The sequence below is a fragment of the Mercurialis annua genome, linkage group LG6 (genome assembly GCF_937616625.2).
Source record: "Mercurialis annua linkage group LG6, ddMerAnnu1.2, whole genome shotgun sequence".
Lineage (NCBI taxonomy): Eukaryota > Viridiplantae > Streptophyta > Magnoliopsida > Malpighiales > Euphorbiaceae > Mercurialis > Mercurialis annua.
In genome coordinates, this window is record NC_065575.1 from 35,414,590 (window position 1) to 35,432,340 (window position 17,751).

The 17,751-nt window shown below is 32.8% G+C and overlaps 4 protein-coding genes and 1 pseudogene across 7 annotated transcripts; 2 read left to right on the forward strand and 3 right to left on the reverse strand.

The window, feature by feature from the left end:
* Positions 1-4,017: 4,017 nt before the first annotated feature.
* Positions 4,018-5,536, forward strand: LOC126685724 (uncharacterized protein At4g00950). The gene is made up of 2 exons (XM_050379655.2): positions 4,018-4,796; positions 5,136-5,536. Exons 1-2 carry the CDS (start codon positions 4,155-4,157, stop codon positions 5,211-5,213), a joined length of 720 nt encoding a protein of 239 aa, XP_050235612.1. The 5' UTR covers positions 4,018-4,154; the 3' UTR covers positions 5,214-5,536.
* An 857-nt stretch (positions 5,537-6,393) lies between these two features.
* On the reverse strand, positions 6,394-8,143 carry LOC126686188 (uncharacterized). The gene is made up of 3 exons (XM_050380235.2): positions 8,007-8,143; positions 7,477-7,559; positions 6,394-6,598 (listed from the first exon to the last, which is right to left on the reverse strand). The coding sequence occupies exons 1-3, from the start codon at positions 8,083-8,085 to the stop codon at positions 6,569-6,571; spliced, it is 192 nt and encodes a 63-aa protein (XP_050236192.1). The 5' UTR covers positions 8,086-8,143; the 3' UTR covers positions 6,394-6,568.
* A 489-nt stretch (positions 8,144-8,632) lies between these two features.
* Positions 8,633-11,212, reverse strand: LOC126688111 (uncharacterized). Of its 4 annotated transcripts, none has more exons than XM_050382691.2 (3): positions 10,969-11,212; positions 9,592-10,567; positions 8,633-9,350 (listed from the first exon to the last, which is right to left on the reverse strand). In XM_050382691.2, the coding sequence occupies exons 2-3, from the start codon at positions 10,548-10,550 to the stop codon at positions 8,870-8,872; spliced, it is 1,440 nt and encodes a 479-aa protein (XP_050238648.1). In that variant the 5' UTR covers positions 10,551-10,567; positions 10,969-11,212; the 3' UTR covers positions 8,633-8,869. The 4 variants fall into 4 exon arrangements, with proteins under 4 accessions (XP_050238648.1, XP_050238647.1, XP_050238649.1 ...); XM_050382690.2 differs by having other exon boundaries at positions 9,592-10,570; positions 10,969-11,211; XM_050382692.2 differs by lacking the exon at positions 10,969-11,212 and adding an exon at positions 10,818-10,962 and having other exon boundaries at positions 9,592-10,570.
* A 1,100-nt stretch (positions 11,213-12,312) lies between these two features.
* LOC126688383 (uncharacterized) lies at positions 12,313-14,905 on the forward strand (annotated as a pseudogene).
* Positions 14,906-16,030: 1,125 nt separating this feature from the next.
* Positions 16,031-17,345, reverse strand: LOC126653780 (glutathione S-transferase T3-like). Its single transcript, XM_050347714.2, has 2 exons — positions 16,741-17,345; positions 16,031-16,642 (listed from the first exon to the last, which is right to left on the reverse strand). The coding sequence occupies exons 1-2, from the start codon at positions 17,173-17,175 to the stop codon at positions 16,091-16,093; spliced, it is 987 nt and encodes a 328-aa protein (XP_050203671.1). The 5' UTR covers positions 17,176-17,345; the 3' UTR covers positions 16,031-16,090.
* Positions 17,346-17,751: the final 406 nt, after the last annotated feature.

Below are 17,751 nucleotides of genomic sequence, written 5' to 3' on the forward strand. Positions count from 1 at the left end.
GAGGCAAATTCCATTTTACACATGCCCATAAGCTCGACAGGTCTGAATGATAGACTAATATGGCATCAGAGAAAATCGGGGCGTTTTTTGGTTAGCTCAGCTTATCACAGCTCCTCCATAACCCAAGCCTCTACCACGAACCAAACCGGCGTTACTTCTTCTACCAACTGGAAATTGATCTGGTCCTTGCAAATTCCCCCGAACGTGAAAAATTTCATGTGGAGAGTGCTACAAAATGGCCTGGCTTCCAACGCAAACATCAACTTCAGGCTCCCAGAGAAACCAGCAACCTGCCCTCGGTGTAATGGTGTAGAAACTGGCGATCATATTCTGCTCCACTGCCCATTTGCAGAAGCGATTTGGCTGGGTTCATCAACTCACAATGCCGACAGAATGATTGAATGTGATTCAATTAGGGAGGTGTGGGCTCTCATTGATTCTTCGTATACTCTGAAATCCATAAAGGTTAATCAACTATCGAGAGTGGTTTGGATTCTTTGGGCTATATGGCAGGCGAGGAACGCGCTAATTTTCAGAGAGGAGGACAGTAACTCTTTACTTGTCTTGTCTAAAGCTACAGACCTGCAGAGTGAATACTCATCAGCTTGTACTCGTCATCAACAACTTAGAGTTTCAAGTTCAATAAACAACCCACCAGAAATTGAGCAGTGGATACCCCCTCCTTTAGAATCCTTTAAAGTCAATTTTGATGGAGCCATCAAATCAGATTCTCACACAGGGGTAGGAGCTTGTGTAGTCAGGGATCATTGGGGAAGAGTTGTAAGTTCTTTTGCCCGTCGGTTTAACAATATCTCCACTCCGGCAATGGTTGAAGCGCTAGCGCTTAGGGAGGCAATCGGCGTGGTATCAGGCTTAAACTGTCAACTCCAATCTTTGAAGGAGATGCCAAAGGGATTATTGAAGCTATGGGGGAAGGTCCGAGTGTTGGTATTGACTGTGATGTGGTTCTTCAAGACTGTAAAAACATTGTTCAGTCTTATTTTCTGTCAACTCATTCGTTTAATTGGGTTCGGAGAACTTGTAAGTAGACAGCTCATTCGATAGCCGGAAAAGCCTTTAGAGATGTTTCTTTTGGTTGTAATACTCTAGTCCAAATGAAATGGCTAGTTTCGAGACTTTATAGTTGATCACCTTATTAATGAAAGGATTACCTTTGACAAAAAAAAAAGATTGAGGAATGACTTGTCTTGAAGGGCATTTCAGGAATCAAAGTAGAGTCTAAGAAGTGCAGAGCTAGGCAAAGGACAAAATCTCCATCATATGTTGGCATCCAATGCTCCATCTTTGATCACTGTGTCTGTGATGTTCAAGACTGAAAAAATGGCCACCAAAAAATGAGCTAATTTCATCCATAATTGATCCCATTAAATAAAATAAATACACATCAGCCCAAGTTCTAAAATTTTATTTATTTTAGAATTTTAAATGTAATTTTTATTTTATCTATTATAAAGTACATTTAATATTTATATTTCATTTGATTAATAGAATTTAATTACTTTGTATTGTTATATAGTAAAATATAATTTTTAAAAAATTCATTATTTTATTATGAACAAAAATTTGCAAAGTTAGTTTTTAGATGAATATATATAAAATAGATCAAGTTCGGGTATAAATTATTAAGATATTTAATAAAACAGTGTATTAATGATAGTAGTGCAAAACTATCATTTTTTGTAGCCTAGTTTTGTATTGCGTACTATGCATGTGACTCATAACATGACTCGTCAATTTATATATTAATTAAATTCATTATGATTATACCAATTTTTAATAATTAATATTAAATTAGTTAGATTTATTGTTAGAAATAAATATAATATTTTAATTTATGAACTTAAAAAAAATTGACATGAATAACAATTATTTATAACGTAATTATACTATTAGATTTTTTATAGTTATACCAGTTTATTTTATATATAATTAATATTAAGTTGGTTCAAGTTTTTATTGGATTAAAAAAATTACGAGTTGGATTCAGTCTATTAATTATATTGATTAATTATCCTAATAAGTAAAGTAGTAGTAAGTCTAATATTATTTTAATTAAATTCGTTATAATTATACTTATATATTTAAAAATTATAATTAATGTTGAATTAGTAAGAATTTTTAGTGGATTAAGAAATATCTTATGAGTTTGATTAAATTTATTATAATTACATCATTGTATTTTATTTATAATTAATACTAATAGACTTTTTATAGGATTAAAAAATATCTTATGAGTTGGATTAAATTTATTATATTAATGAAATTTATTATAATTATATAATTATATTTTATTTATAATCAATATTAAATTAGTCATAGATTAATTAGAGTTTTTATTGGATGAGGAAATATCTTATGAATTGGATTAATATTATTTATTTTTTTATAAATGATTTAATAGTTAAAATAATATTAAAAATATTAACGTAAAAGTATATGTTTCTCTCCGTCCGTATTTTTACATATAGTATAGATTTATTTTAAGATTGTGATATTTAGGAGATGACATTTATTTCATCTATGTATTATTGAAGTCCTTTTATTTTTTTTATCAGGAAAACCGTAACCTTGAAATAATGCGTAACATTTAGTTTTTGAACAAATTGAAGAACTTAATGGGTCGAATTAAAATTACAACTGACTAGATCGACTCCCTCGAGATTTCTCTGAGGTAGAGGTTGAACACTTGTCATTTTGACATATGTTCTATTCTAATAGCATAATTATTATGATTATCAACTTATGCGATTCAGAAAGTAAGAGAGTTTATAATAGACCGATTCACGTTAATAATTTTTTATTTTTAAAAATACGTGTTTATTGTATTTTTGCCTTTTCATAATAATTCGACTACAGTTTCTGAAGTTCTTTATTTTTTGATATATCAGTTTGAATATCAATCTTTTTAATTATAAAATGATATCAAAGAATCTTAGGGACAAATTAAATACCAAAAATAATGTCGGGGTCAAATATTTTAAATCTGTAAGCCTCCATTCTCATTTTTCTTTAATTTGAATGTATGGCATAATTTAGTAAAGCTAAGGTCACACTCAAATCAGACTTTTCCCATTTAACAATAACAAAGAAAAAAGAAATATGCTGCTTTAGTACTTTCGCTGTTTTGTTCCTTTTCCATTTTAATTTCAATTTAAATAAGAGGGTAGTTTTGAAATCGGAATTAGATAATGTAAATGCCACTGAGGTATGATTTCACATTATTGCTTATTTTTTGGGGAGATATATAACGAGCCAACTTTAATAGGACAATTTTATAACTATTAAAGGTTTTTGGTAGTAATATTAATTTTTATTAGTTGTCACTTGTCACTTCTATTATGATCACAAAATGTGGTACTTTAATAGAACAGTTTTATAACTATACAATAGTTTTGGTAGTAGTATTGTTTTTATTAGTTGTCACTTGTTTTATGATTACAAAATGTGATGAATTAGGGTCGTAATCAAAAGAGTTGAGTAAAAAACTACGAAATTCGAGTAAATTCGACTAAAATTTAAAGTTCGAAACTCAATTTTAATTTTATTTTATTTCATTTTAGAAATTCGATTCCAAATTTAGTAGAATAGTTAAGAATTAAACTTGATTCGACTTAAATTCAATTATTTATATAAAAATAAGAATGTAATTATAAATATATAATTATGAAAAAATTAAAAAAATAATAATTAAAATTCAATTAAGTTTATGTGTTTATCGAGTCCAATATTTTGACATTTGAAATTGACTAAGCATGCAATTTATCCAGATAGTTTTAATTCAATTTCAATTTAATTAATATAAATTTGATTTCGAGTACTTTTCAAGTTAAGCCAAACTCGAGTAACTTACGAGTCGGGTTGATTCGATTCGGTTAACATGGGATCCATCATGACATATTATCACTTCATTACTATTCCAATTAGTGCATACTAATTAGTGGCTATAGTAATTATGTAAAATTGCACTTGATTGAGATGAAAAAACAAAGTGGATGACTATTGATAACTAGAAATAAAGGGTGACTTATTGTTCATACAAAGACATTTCTCTTCCCATCTTCCTTATTATCTCCTCTGCTCCCAACTTACATAACCCCATACAGTACCACATACCCAGAAAATATAGAGCTTTAATGGGATCTGTAGCAGAAGCAGAAGCAGCAGACAGTTGTACACCAAGATTACCACTACTATCAAAGCCTGTTGTATATATGCAATCACCCCAGAGGTCAGGGATGGTAACTCCGCCGCTCTACTCCTCAGCCGCCGTACCGTTCCGGTGGGAGGAGGAGCCTGGTAAGCCAAGAGAACGCCTTACCACTGCTGGTTCGACTTCCCCAGTTGAACTTAGCCCTAAAAGTCTAGAATTGCCTCCAAGAATGTTCTTGGAAAACAATTCTAGTAAGCTTACACCTTCACCAACCACAGTGTTGGACGGTCCTTATATCAGTAAGTCGTCAAGATTTCAGTCATCTTCGTTCCGAATGATAAGAAGAGAGCGTTACGGATCGTTTCGTGGAGTAAGTTTTGGTCCTGAGAGAGGTGATCAGCTTGGTGATTTAGTGCTTAGCAAGCAAGGTATTGTTAAAGATAGAAGTTTATGGGGTTCTTGGAGGTGGGGAAGGAGGGGTATTAAAGGAAAAAGAGATGTTGGTGGAGCTAGCTATGTGTTTCCATCACTGTCAATGGAGGATAGAGAATTAGAATATAGCAATGAAGAAGAAGAAGTATTAACCAGCAACACTCTTTCAAGTCATACCAGGTCTCATTTCTGGGTAAGTTAATAAGTTCTTCTCATCGGATACCTTATTTCTTCATGTGTTTGATGGTTTTATATATGTTCATACATGTTGGTATGGATTGAGATTCCCTCAAATTCATTTTGAACTTGAAGAGATCATGTTCACGATCTACACCGTTCATTACAAAACGAACGGAATTGTTCATAGCATGAAAAATTTCTACAGTTTTATGTTTCTTCATTACATTTCCGTTTTTGAAACTCCAAAACTTTACGTTTATAAGCTATCCCGAGCAAAAATATCGTTTAAACGTTTTCCATTCCCATTTGTTGATCATCACTGAAGAAGCAACCTATGTTGTAAATTTTGCAGGCAACTATTTATGAAGGGTTGAAACAGGTAGTTCCATGGAGAAGCAGAAAAGTAAAGAAAGAAGGGTTACTTATTTGACTTTTCTTAGAAGAAATTCATTAAATTGGTCATGGTCTAGCCCTGTGATCACTCTCTTTCAAAGAGGTTGCTATGGAGGGCCCGTAAGCCTTTGCTTGCTGCACCCTCAATTGTGGGTGCCATTTATGGAACAAATTATTGCGGACTTTTGTAGCCATGTGGTTAGTATTGCAGTATTAAATGTATCATCAAGTTACTGTCATTTATAAAGACTAAAATGACATTGTTCAATAGAAAGTTAGGATCACAACTCTGATGGTTTGTTGAATATATTGTTGGGTTGGTATGCATTCATGTCAAACCTATAACGTCTCTTTTCTCAAGTGTTATCCCAAGTTTCCAGTTTTCAGCTGTTCCATATATATCAAGCAAGATCGAGTTTAGAGCTTTTCACACGTCATGATTAGGGGTGTACAAAAACCAAACTAAAATCGAACCGGAAAGATAAATTCAATTCAATATCATAAAAACAAAAATCCGTGTTGAACATGAAAAAATGTTAAATAAGTTTTAGCGCAAATCGAATCGTATAAACCAACCGAACCGACTAGTTCAGTTCTGTTGAATGTGATAAAATTCAATTCCTTAAAATTTCGGTAAAGAAAAGTTCGAATCGGTTTGAACTAAATACACACCTCTAATCAAGATAGATCAGCAAGTAGAAATTCTAGGTAGAGAGAAAGCAACAAAACTAGGGTCTCACTTGGTTGAGGGTAAGTTCACTAAGGAAGTTTAACTTCCCGGAAAATAGCATTTTTTTCTCATTTGGTTCACTTTTGCTAATCTATTTCGCGGGAAGTTAAGGGGTCAACTTCCCTTTGACTAGGAAAATGACTTCCCTAGAAAAACCCATGTAAGTTCATTTTTCCTAGTTAAATTAATCAAAATACTACTGTATTCCGACATTTAATTAGCCAATTTAGTTATTGAATGTAATATTGTCTTTAAATTTTAATTAATTAAAAATAAAATGTAACTTCTCGGGAAGTTATTAAATGAACCAAGTAATGAAAATATTAATTTCCTCCATATTAACTTCCTCAATAATTAACTTCCCGAAAAGTATACTTTCCGGGAATTGTATATTTTTGAACCTAAGTGAGGCCTTGATGAGTTGATGTTCAAATCAATATAGCAAATAGTTCTCTCATAATTAATGCTGGAAGCAAGGAATTCTAGATTAACCCTTAATAGTTTCAATGTTTTAATTCAACCAGGCAAAAGAATTTTAAAAAATTGTACAGAAAATGAATTTCAATGCCAATACTTCTCAAAGTTGAACATAACAGAAAAAAGAAAGCTTATTTCATGCTACTTAGCACGGGAGAATGTTTGATGTCAGCATATTTCATTCATCATTGCTTTTTACGCACACCTGCAACAACCTGCAGAAAATGCAAGGCATCAGTTTCATAAAACAAACAAAAAAAATTGAATGAGAGCAGAAAACTGGAGTCGACAGCTTGACAACTCTAGATAGAACTAAAGACATTTCATGGTAGCTGGCATCACTTCTCAGCATTTCCACTATCATGGACTTGATTTGGCCAACATCTAACACTAAGGGCCTGAATATATATTAGTATTTCTAGTGGACACAATATCCATGATTAGTCATGCCATTAGGCTCACTGTGAAGTCTATAAATACTACATTTGAAATCAATTGAGGACATTCTAACTCATAAATAATGTTCTTAAAACTAACTAGAAATTCTGAGCTTCAACACACAGTTTCTCACTTCAAGAATCAAGATTATATCTTCTTTAAAAGAGGATGTCAACAAAACAAATCAGATGATGATAACTTCATAAGTCAGCACCAGCCAACCAGGCTCGTTTATGTTTAATATGCCAATGATCTTTGCTTTATCAGTTATAATTTGTAACCAACACCACCAGTAACCATTTTTCCTTCTATTCTTAGTGTAATTCACTTTCGTAATTAGCTAATTACCACATTTCAAACACTTATCGCTGGAAAAGCCTACGACTTCTTCAATGAAGATGTATTAGAAAAGTTCATCCATTTGAAACATGGATAGCTGCTGCATGCATAATGTGCCTTGTTCACGAACAGGAAATAAAGAAAACAATTGCCACTAAATGCTGGTAGTACAACTACAATTTAACCCTAAAATTCAAATTAGAAGAGGAACAATCATTGGCAAGGACAGGCCAAAGGCTCCGATGTACTCCATTAACTTGAAAACAATCAACATAAAACTATACATCAGATTACATAGAAATTAAAGGATACTCACATCACTTAAGGCAGGCTGAGGGACTTCCTTGCTCGTTTCGAAAGAATCCAAAATCGGTCTAACCACTGCCGGAAGAAATAAACCTAGCAATTTCCAGAATAAAGCTTACATTAATACGCATTCCCAACAAACATATAAAATTAAGATTGATAATCTACGATGAGCCATACATAAATAAGATAATAAGTTGCATCATTCGGATATAATAACTCTAAATTTACAAAAGCAGACCTGTAATTTCTCAAGAATACAATTGGTGAAGCTAAATGAATCACTAAGGCATTACAAACCCTAACAAATAATTTCTAGAGGATCATCAAAACTTTAGAACTACTATAACGCTGCTTAATTGAGTCAATTCAACAATTTAAATTCATAAAACACACAAAAAAATTGGTAATTACAAAATCCGCCGAGAATTGCATAAACAACTTAAGTGATCTTTAAAAAATTCCCGAAAATTTTTGTAAAAATTAAGATCGTATAAGGTGATAAAAAGATAAAGGAGGAGGAGAAAGCTAAAGACTGACCAACACCGGCGATAAGGCAAGAAGCAGCGACAACTGGCTCCTGTACTACAAATATTTTCAACCTTCCCATCACTGTCATTTTTCTTTCTAATTTTATTCTTCTCTAAAAATGCTTGAATGAAGAACAACAAAAATAAAATTATTTTTAATCAGTAATTAATTTTGAAGGAGGCAGGCCTCTACTGGGCCGATAGAGGCCAATTATGGGCTCTTAATTCTACATAACCCGACCACATTTTTTTTTTGGCTTTTGTTGAGAAACTAATGTCCTTTTATGTGTTTTACACGTGACTTATGTCACTCGTCAAATAATAATAATTATAATAATTATAAGTTAGAATAATTATATTTATATTATTAATAATTATTTTTATAATTATAAAATATATTTTAGCATAAAATATCAAATAATAATAAAAATGATAGTTAATTAGGAATAGTTTATTTTATTTATAGAGAATAATAAAAAAAATTAAATTGTAAGTAATCTATTTGGAGCAATTTATCTTAATTAGAATTTGTATCATAGGGGTTTAAGTAAACCACTAGTAATATCCTTAATAATGGAGCGTGACTGGGTGATAATTGCAAACTTAATGAATTTATGGAACAGATCAAATCCTATATTTGCAAATAGAAATATGATGATATTTTCCATTGATTATACATCTAACTCGTAACATATTCACCACATGAACAGTCCCCTCGCATCATTTGCATAAAAGCTGCAAACCCAGCAGAATTTACAAAAAGCAAGACTAAGAAGCTAAGGATATACATAGGAAGCTATATAAATACATTTAAATATATACATAGGAAACTAAATAAGTACATTTAAATATACAAGAAATTTCAGTGTTAACTCATATAGGCAGCATCCACCCCACTGTCCATCCCAGAAGCAAGCCGGCGCCAACAAGACCCAAACCAAGTGCAAGTGCAAGAGCATACTTGCTAATGTCAGGACCCACTCGTCCGCGCTTCCCACGTTTACTTCTTGATGACTTTTGCCAGTTCTTCCGCAGCTTCCTACCTTTCTGTGGCATCCAAGGAAGGGCCACTGGGAACAGGGTCGATATTGGCTGCTCGCTATTCTTCACTTGGTAGTACAGATTTTCAAGCTGTAGAAGTTGGAACCACTGCTTATATGCAAAAAGCTGCGAGGCTTGTCTGAAAAACAGCTTAACAATGTGTTCCTTGTCATCACAGGCTTGCTTTGCTACCTTCTCAGCTTCTCTGGCTCGTGTTTGAGAATGACGAAGAGCTTCCAGTAGCTGAGCCTTGCAAGGATCACCCTCAGGAAGTTGTCCAATTTCCGTCATCGCTTTATGAGATGCGGTATTACTACATTCAAGGTTTCATGTCAAGATAGGAATCAAATTAGGGATTCAGACACCATATCTTCATAAAATACAGATAAATACATGGCTGCATGACTAATAATGTCATCGACTTCATATCAGACTGAATCATGTAAAATCAGTAATTATACAAACACAAGCACAACAACAGACTAAGTAATCTATGAGATTCCAAAAGAAATCATGCAAGAAGAAATACAAGCAGAAGGTAAATGAACAGATACCTATGTGGCCTATTAAAACCACTCGGTGACTGCCCTTCCAACGAAGCACTGTGTCTTTTGTCCAAGCTCTCAGAACTAGGACAGCCATGGGCATGAACTATTGGGCTAGAGACACAACCACTTTGTGCCTTCCTGTCCGAAGATGAAGAAAGGACGTTGTCATGATCAGAAGATCCAGCATAGCCATTAGGGTATCTCCTAATATGCATCTTCTGAGGTGGAGGAAGGTCACAATTTGCAATATAATCCAGAGATTTCTGTGCAACCAAGGAGGCCAAGTCATCTTTATCTGTAATTTGCCACCATGGTACATCCTCTTCACCTCCAATAAAAGGCGACTCTGAATCAAAACAATAATCATCACTCTTTTGCAGTCTAAAACATTCAAACGGATCCATATCCATCAATTTGGAAATTCCTTTTGTGTCTTTAGGCTCACATTCTTGTGCATTCTTATCGTTTAGAGCCCTTGCCTCATTGTTTTTAACATCGGGATTTTTATTTCTACAGTCAGCCGAGATCCTACAACGCAGACCAAAGGAAGACTCATGCTTCTCACTACCATCAAAACTATCGCTTCTCTTGTCATCATTATGCCGGACCTCACCAGTCTTAGACGGCAAGTTTACAATCTCAGTTCTAAGAATTTCCATCTCAGCCTCTAAGACATTCAACTGATCACATGTAAACCCCTTTTGGTAACCATAACTAGGCTGTAGCTGAAGCCACCATCTAGTATCAGGGGGTAAGTTGGAAAACGAAGAGTTCCTGTGGAGAGGCATAAAACCAAGACCAGCATTTTCCGGCATGTCTGCTGCATTTGTCGGTCCACTATCAATCTGTTTAACCGATGAAGACGGTTGGCAGCAAGCTAACTTCGGAGCTCTTTTCGCATCTTCCTGAACAAAACAGCGATTAGCGGTTCTTTGCCAAGCGGCCCTTGCTTCAGCTACTGCCATCTTTTTATCCGACACATCTGCTGCGAAAAGCATAAGAAGTTTCAGTTAGCATCAACAGACCTTGAAAATCAGAAAACCAAACTAATAAACTTCTCATTATATGTTAAACAGATAAATCTAAACTATTCTTGATAACAGAAACATTTAGACTGCGCTTATACCATTTGAGCTATGACTCGTTATTGTTTTAACTTCATTTAAACAAAAAAAATTAAATTTATGGGATCAGAAATGAAAACATAAATCATCAGATCCCTAAAAGCATACCTTATAATATGAGAAACAAAAAATTCTTGAATATTCAACATGGCAGCATAATTAAACAGAATCATTAAAGCATTAAATACAAGAATTAGACAGATAAAAATATCTAAATACAATCTAACAAAGATTGGGAAGAGATGAAGATTATACAAACCAAAAAGAGGATAAATGGATTGAATCCGTGTAAAATAGGACTGAATTGTAGCAATAAGTTGTTTGTATTCGTGTAATGGGACAGATCTTGTTGAATTTGGTTGAAAGCTATTTGATGCTTTAAAACTGCGTCGTTTTGAGTTCAAAGCCAAATGAATGGATGCTTAAATGTTTCTGGTTAACTGTCGTTTTGCTCAGTTTCATTTGTGAAATTGTAATCGAGAGATGGAACTGAGGATTTGAAATTGTATAAAACGACGCAGTTTGGACGCCGGCAAATGTAATGTACCTTTCATCGGTGTGGTCCACGTTGGTTTGCTTAATGTAATAAAACCGGAGGACAATAATTCCAGTTTTTGCCTTGAACAACTTCTTACGTGTCACGTGTTCATTGGAGGAAAAACAGGTGTGGGTCTAAGTTATATCTTAGGTGGATAAGACTAGACTTGAAATGAAATGAAGATTTAATTGGAGTCGAAAATAAGGGAGGAAGGACCATGATTGCGCCACGTAGGAAAATCCAAAGCACCTACTCCTGCGGCCTTTTCTAATGAAATGAAAATCTTTTATCTAAACTTTATTTTTGATCACTTCTTTTATCTAAACTAAGGTGTATTTTTAGAAATACCTATTTAGAAAAATTAAATCTACAAAATCAAAAAGTGATTATTCCATGCATCCATTGTTCCATGTCGACTTTACAACAACTCAATAAATTTAGTGACGGACTATTAAATTATTATTTATTACCAAATTTCAGTATTACAAACGTCTTATTAGTTTGTTACACACAATGAAAAAGCCACTCACGGAAGAGTTTGTACCCCCGTCCTGATCAAAGTTGGTTAAACAAAAATTCAATTCTAAATTCCGTCCTAATTGGCATGAAAAAGGATTTTTTTTATACAATTAGTCTCTCTAATTAAATCATCAGGACTATTTATGTAATAAAATCAGGTTGGTGAAAGATTGTATGATAATGTAAAATAATTAAGTGGAGCACACAATGTAAGGCAAGCAGTAAAAGATTCCCAGGCGCGCCAATTGTATTTAGAGGCATGTTTTATGCTAAAAAGCCAAAGAAAGTGAAGATTAAAGTAGGTTTAGGAAAGGAAATTAAAGGTGAAATTCAAGATGCATTTCCAAGAGGATTCTTCACATCATACGCAAGACACGTGTCGAGTTGGTGTCATTCTACCTGTCAGACAGTGGTATCAGTTGCTCAATTATAAGAGCAACTCCAACAATGCTCTCTATTTTAGAGAGCATCTTTAAATAAATAAAGAGCATCTTTAAATATAGAGAACAAAAATTTAAACTCCATTTACTGGACTCTCTAAATTTATTCACTTTTACATTTATTTGATTTTCCCTCTTTTTTTATTTTCAATTTCCCTCTTCTTTTTACTCTACGTTATCATTTTTGACTTTCCTCCATTGCTTCCTATCATTAAAACTGAACACACAGCCATATCAAATATTTTCACCATTCAAACATTGAAAATAAATTGAATTTTTTTATTACAGAACTGATAAAAATAAACAACAACTAAGTGATTATCACCATCACAGGCCTCTCAAGATAAGACGTGATATAGAGCAGTAGCTGATGCTCTTCCACTTTGATGTTTTTTAAAGGTAATCCTATTCCTACAATTTAATTAAATATCAATTGCAATAAATAGAAGAATCAAGGAGGACATGGCAACAAAAAGGTAGAGAGAAATTCGTGTGATATTTGAGGCCTTAAGAATTCATTTCAATTGATAAAACATGCTCTCTTCAAATTTAATTAATATTATTTTTGATGATTCTGATTCCGACGATGATTTAGAAATGATAATATCTAGTATAGGAGAGTCAGTCAACAGATATAAAAAAACGTCAATATGCCGCACGTCAGTTTTTGGTCGTACCTATATATGGCGTAACAGATTGCAGGGCCATTACAAGCTTTATCATGATTATTTTGGGGAAAATCCTGTTTATTCTCCTAGTTTATTTCGGAGGAGATTTCGAATGAGTCAATCTCTTTTTCTTCGTATACAATCTGCTGTAGAGTCTTATGACCCATATTTTGTTCAAAAAAGAGATGCTGCTGGATTTTTGGGTTTGTCTTCTCTCCAAAAAATTACTGCTGCAGTAAGAATGCTTGCTTATGGAGTTGCAGCTGATTATGTTGACGAATATGTTAGAATTGGTGAAAGCACAGCAATTGAAAGTCTTAAAAAATTTGTGGAGGCAATAGTTTTAATTTTTTTCAGAACAGTACATGAGATCACCTACCAAAATTGATACAGATAGATTGTTAAAAGAAGGCGATAGTCGTGGATTTCCTGGAATGTTAGGAAGTATTGATTGTATGCATTGGAAATGGAAAAACTGTCCAGTTGCTTGGAAAGGGATGTATGTTGGTCATGTCCGTGAACCAACGCTAGTTCTCGAAGCTATCGCTTCATATGATCTTTGGATATGGCATGCGTTTTTTGGACTCCCTGGATCACATAATGATATTAATGTTTTGGAGCGATATTTCTTATTCACAGAACTTGCCGAAGGCCGAGCCCCCCCGGCTAACTATTCGATCAATGGTCATGAATATAAAATGGGGTATTATCTCGCTGATGGTATATACCCTTCATGGTCTACATTTGTGAAGACTATTCCATCGCCACAAACTAATAAGCACAAACAATTTGCTGCAGCCCAAGAGTCGGCAAGAAAAGACGTTGAACGAGCATTTGGAGTGTTACAGGCACGATTTTCCATCGTTCGTGGACCAGCTCGTTTTTGGCACCGTGAAACTCTCAAAAACATTATGAAAGCTTGCATTATATTACATAATATGATTGTTGAAGATGAAAGGCATATGAAAAATCCAGATTATAATTATGATGCTTTTGATGCCATTCCTAATATATCAGTCTCGCAAGAGCGTTCAGCAGAGCTTTTGGATTTTGTTCAATGTCATCGTCGGATTAGGGATAAAGATACCCACTTTCAACTACAACAAGATTTAATAGAGCACATTTGGAACAAACATGGATGTCATAACTAAAGAGCAGTATTTTTGGATAATTCGTTGGACGTGGAACTTGCAAGTAAGTATGTTTAAAACTTGTTTTTATATTTTATAAATAAGTAGTAATCTGATAAGTTATTAATTTTATTATTTTAAGTAGTACATGTTAATTTTGACCCAATTATGTTGTTTTCATAGAGTTTTCTCTCACACGATAATGATTATCATAATTCATTAAAGGAAGTGTTTGATACTACAAGATTTAGTAAAATATGTCAACAGAACCAAAGAATTATTTTCCTATTATTCAATTGGCAAAACCAAATGAAGCACGTCATATGTGCATGTGAGTGCACATCAGATGACCACTTTGTTAGATTGTGGTTGTTTAAGACTTTGGACAAGGCCACAAATCAGTTCACAAAACAAAAATAGAACTTATATGTTTAAGCATGGCATGATTGGGGAAAGTAGCATACAGATCGTGTAAATTGAATTCATAAGTATTAATTATAAATATGTTTTTAATGAATAATTGAGTTAGTTTCATCTGTTCTTAGTTTAACCATTTGACAGCTTGTTGTCTTTAAGAAATGTATTGATATCTTTTTTTCCCGTGATTTTGCAGAATATTTCATGTTTGAGCTGGAATGTAGATGGAAACGCCTTATTCAGCGTTATAGCGATGGTGTAATTCGACTACGGAGAACTGGTCATTTCTGAAAGGACCGAGAATCAATAGTGAAATTTAATTCTAAAATGTTAAAAATGGGTTGTTATTTCAGTAATTGAAAACTTTATTAATTTTTCTTTTTGACATTGTTGTTGCTAAGCTAGAATATCATCCTCATGACTTTTAGCTCAATATGCTTGTTACTAATGTTAATCTCCTTTGATCTCATTGAGCTTTCATTTATATCCTTAAAGTCTTACTATATAGTTTTATTACAGCTAGTGCATTAACTGGTTTTTCCACGTTTGTTTATGCATCTCTTTTATATCAGATGATTTTCAAAACTATGCCAAATCAAAGCATTTTTTAAAATTTTTATTAGATACAGGGCACATGAAGTAAAGCTATAGAATTGCAGATGTCTTTATTATTTCTTACTTTTGCACTAGAATCCTATTGTTTGGTCATTTACGTTCTTCGTTTTTATGCTATATAGTACAGAGTTGATAATCAATTGGGAGGCTGTGAATTTTGTTAACTATCATTTATTTAATTTCCTAAAATCAAAAGCAAACTGCCTCTATCATAAAAATGGAATCGCGGAATCAATATTTAGAAAAGTTGAAAATTGCTAGAATGCAGCTCATGAGCAAATAGAGACTGATTTTGTCAAAGCCGTAAGAGCCCATCATCTAACTCCGACATGGGAAGCACAAGCACTTGCTAATATAACTTCAGTATCACATTGACAATCATGATCAAATTCTAATACAGCTTCTCTTATAAGAAACTCGTAAGCTCAAGCGAATCAACAGAACAACCATATTCTACACTCACCTGCTAGTCTTACACCTATATTAGTTAAGATTGAAAGATTAGCAAAATTTGTAGACATAATATTACTTCTAAAATTCTACAGGCCAAATCCAAAAAATATCCTAGAATAAAAGTCAGTTGTATTAATGATCTAGTCCCAAGCAAATGAAATTATAAAAGCAACAAAGCAGTTCAAAAACTTAATATTATTATGAAAAACTTAAAAAGAATAACTAAAAAGAAGCATTTAAGTCCCTGCAACACTCTTGATCTCATCATTGCTATTACACATATCTTAATTAATAATTTTCAAGTTCAAGTAACCTGCTGAACAAATATTATCACTGTGCAACTCAAAAATTCATTCTAAAAACCTAAGAAAAACCATACTCATAACATATTATATATACATACAAAAATATTACAACACAAGATCACCAATCATAAAAGATTATGATTCACGAATTCAATGAAAACACAAACTGCAATAAAGAAAAATAACATTGTATTAGAAATCTCTTAAACAATAATCACAAATTTAAAAATTATCACTCCAAAATTACTAGAAAAACAACTAACAAAGTATCAGAATTCAATACTAACACTAAAATTTTACTGATTTCTAGATTTCCTTTCGATGATCTCGCTTTGACATCGAACATAAAAACTTGCAAGCACTTCCGACATCCCAGTTGTATCTATTGCCATTATTCTTTCGTCCTCTTTTAGTTGTTCTAATCGAAGCTTTTCTTGCTCATAAGCAAATCTCTCTTGTCCTTGAACATATACTTTTTCAAATAAATCTAACTTTTTTTCATTGAATTGTTTCTTTTCCTCTCTTTTTTCCTGTAATATATTGATATATGAATCTGACGAATTATTTTCCATCTCTCGCTGTTTTCTTTTTCTTTTTTCCTTTTCATCTTTTCTTCCCGGAGGTCGCTCTAGATCGACAAAATTTGTACCTGTGATATGGTCATCTCCTAAGTTCACTTCAGTCTCTGTAGCCGAAGTATTGACATGAATCTTATCCTTTTTTTTCGCTGGTTTCTTCTTTTCACAATCTTCTAACCATTTTGGCTGAAATCTTAATATATTCCAGCAATGTTCATATTGAAATTTGTTCTTGTTTAACTCTTGATACAAAAGCTTTGCATTAGCAATCTGGTAAAAGAAAAAGAAATCAACAGTATATACAATTTTTTTTGCCAAAGAACAGTATATAATCATAACCATATTTTAAAATAAAACACGTTATGTACCTTATCTTGCTCGTTGATTCCACTTTGGTTTCTTGATTCGATTTGAGCATAACATCCACAAAATTTGTTTGTAGCTAATTGAATTGTTGACCAACGATTCATCAAAGAAAGATGTGTACGCTCGGATTCAAAACTTTTATATTTATGAAAATGCTCCCATAATCTCGTCCAATACGTTCTATGCTTTTGTTCATTTCCTTGCAAAGCATCAATACTAATATTAAGCCATGATGAAACAATGTGAAGATCCTCTTGTACAGTAAAATTACCACTACGCGCTCTTTTAGAATTGGTGGTATCAGATGGAATAGAAAATCCAAATTCTGAATTTTTAGTAAAAATAGAAATATCCTCTGAGTTTGAATGTTGGGTTGAATAATCAGGAATTGGATTGGAATTAATATCTATAATTCCATCAAAAGCTTGCCAATTCATTTTAATAAATGGAAAAAAGATGAACAGTAAGAGAAAAATTGATGAACATGAAGTTTGCTTTTTGTTAAGCACGTCCGGAGTGATTGAAGGAGATGATTTTTAATTCTAAAATTAAGGAAAAAAAGGAGGAAAGTGGTGAGTGATAAAAGCACGTTGTTTTTTCTTTTAAAATAAAGAGTTGGTTTGTCTCTCTAGATGTGGAGAGCCAAACAGACTCTTTATTTTTATTTTTAAAAATAAAGAGTCCATTGAAGTAACAAATTGTAGTTTGACTCTTTAAAAATAAAGGCCTAATGGTAAAAAAAACCCAAACCTTTACGACTTGTTGCAATTATATCCAAACCTTTTAATTTTTGTAATAATATCCAAATTGCATTTTTTTGTTGCAATAATATCCAAATTGCATTTTTTGTAGCAATAATAGTCAAATTGATGGCTAAAATTGTTGTTTTCAATTAAAATATTAGGCTATTATTATATTTTGATGTATGATAATATAGTAAAACTCCAAAAAAAATGGCAAAAAACTAAAAAAAAATCACATAAAAAATACAATTTGGATATTATTGCAACAAA

Bases quoted from the DNA above. Each gene is read 5' to 3' on its own strand.
- LOC126653780 (XM_050347714.2), bottom strand. From the start codon at position 17,175: ATGAATTGGCAAGCTTTTGATGGAATTATAGATATTAATTCCAATCCA. The intron at 16,643-16,740 runs GTACATAACGTG...TTCTTTTACCAG, and splicing joins GAATCAACGAGCAAGATAAG to ATTGCTAATGCAAAGCTTTT.
- LOC126686188 (XM_050380235.2), bottom strand. From the start codon at position 8,085: ATGACAGTGATGGGAAGGTTGAAAATATTTGTAGTACAGGAGCCAGTT. The intron at 7,560-8,006 runs GTCAGTCTTTAG...GGAAATTGCTAG, and splicing joins TTGCCTTATCGCCGGTGTTG to GTTTATTTCTTCCGGCAGTG. The intron at 6,599-7,476 runs GTGAGTATCCTT...CATTTTCTGCAG, and splicing joins CTCAGCCTGCCTTAAGTGAT to GTTGTTGCAGGTGTGCGTAA.
- LOC126688111 (XM_050382691.2), bottom strand. From the start codon at position 10,550: ATGGCAGTAGCTGAAGCAAGGGCCGCTTGGCAAAGAACCGCTAATCGC. The intron at 9,351-9,591 runs GTATCTGTTCAT...CCTTGAATGTAG, and splicing joins GGTTTTAATAGGCCACATAG to TAATACCGCATCTCATAAAG.
- LOC126685724 (XM_050379655.2), top strand. From the start codon at position 4,155: ATGGGATCTGTAGCAGAAGCAGAAGCAGCAGACAGTTGTACACCAAGA. The intron at 4,797-5,135 runs GTAAGTTAATAA...TAAATTTTGCAG, and splicing joins ATACCAGGTCTCATTTCTGG to GCAACTATTTATGAAGGGTT.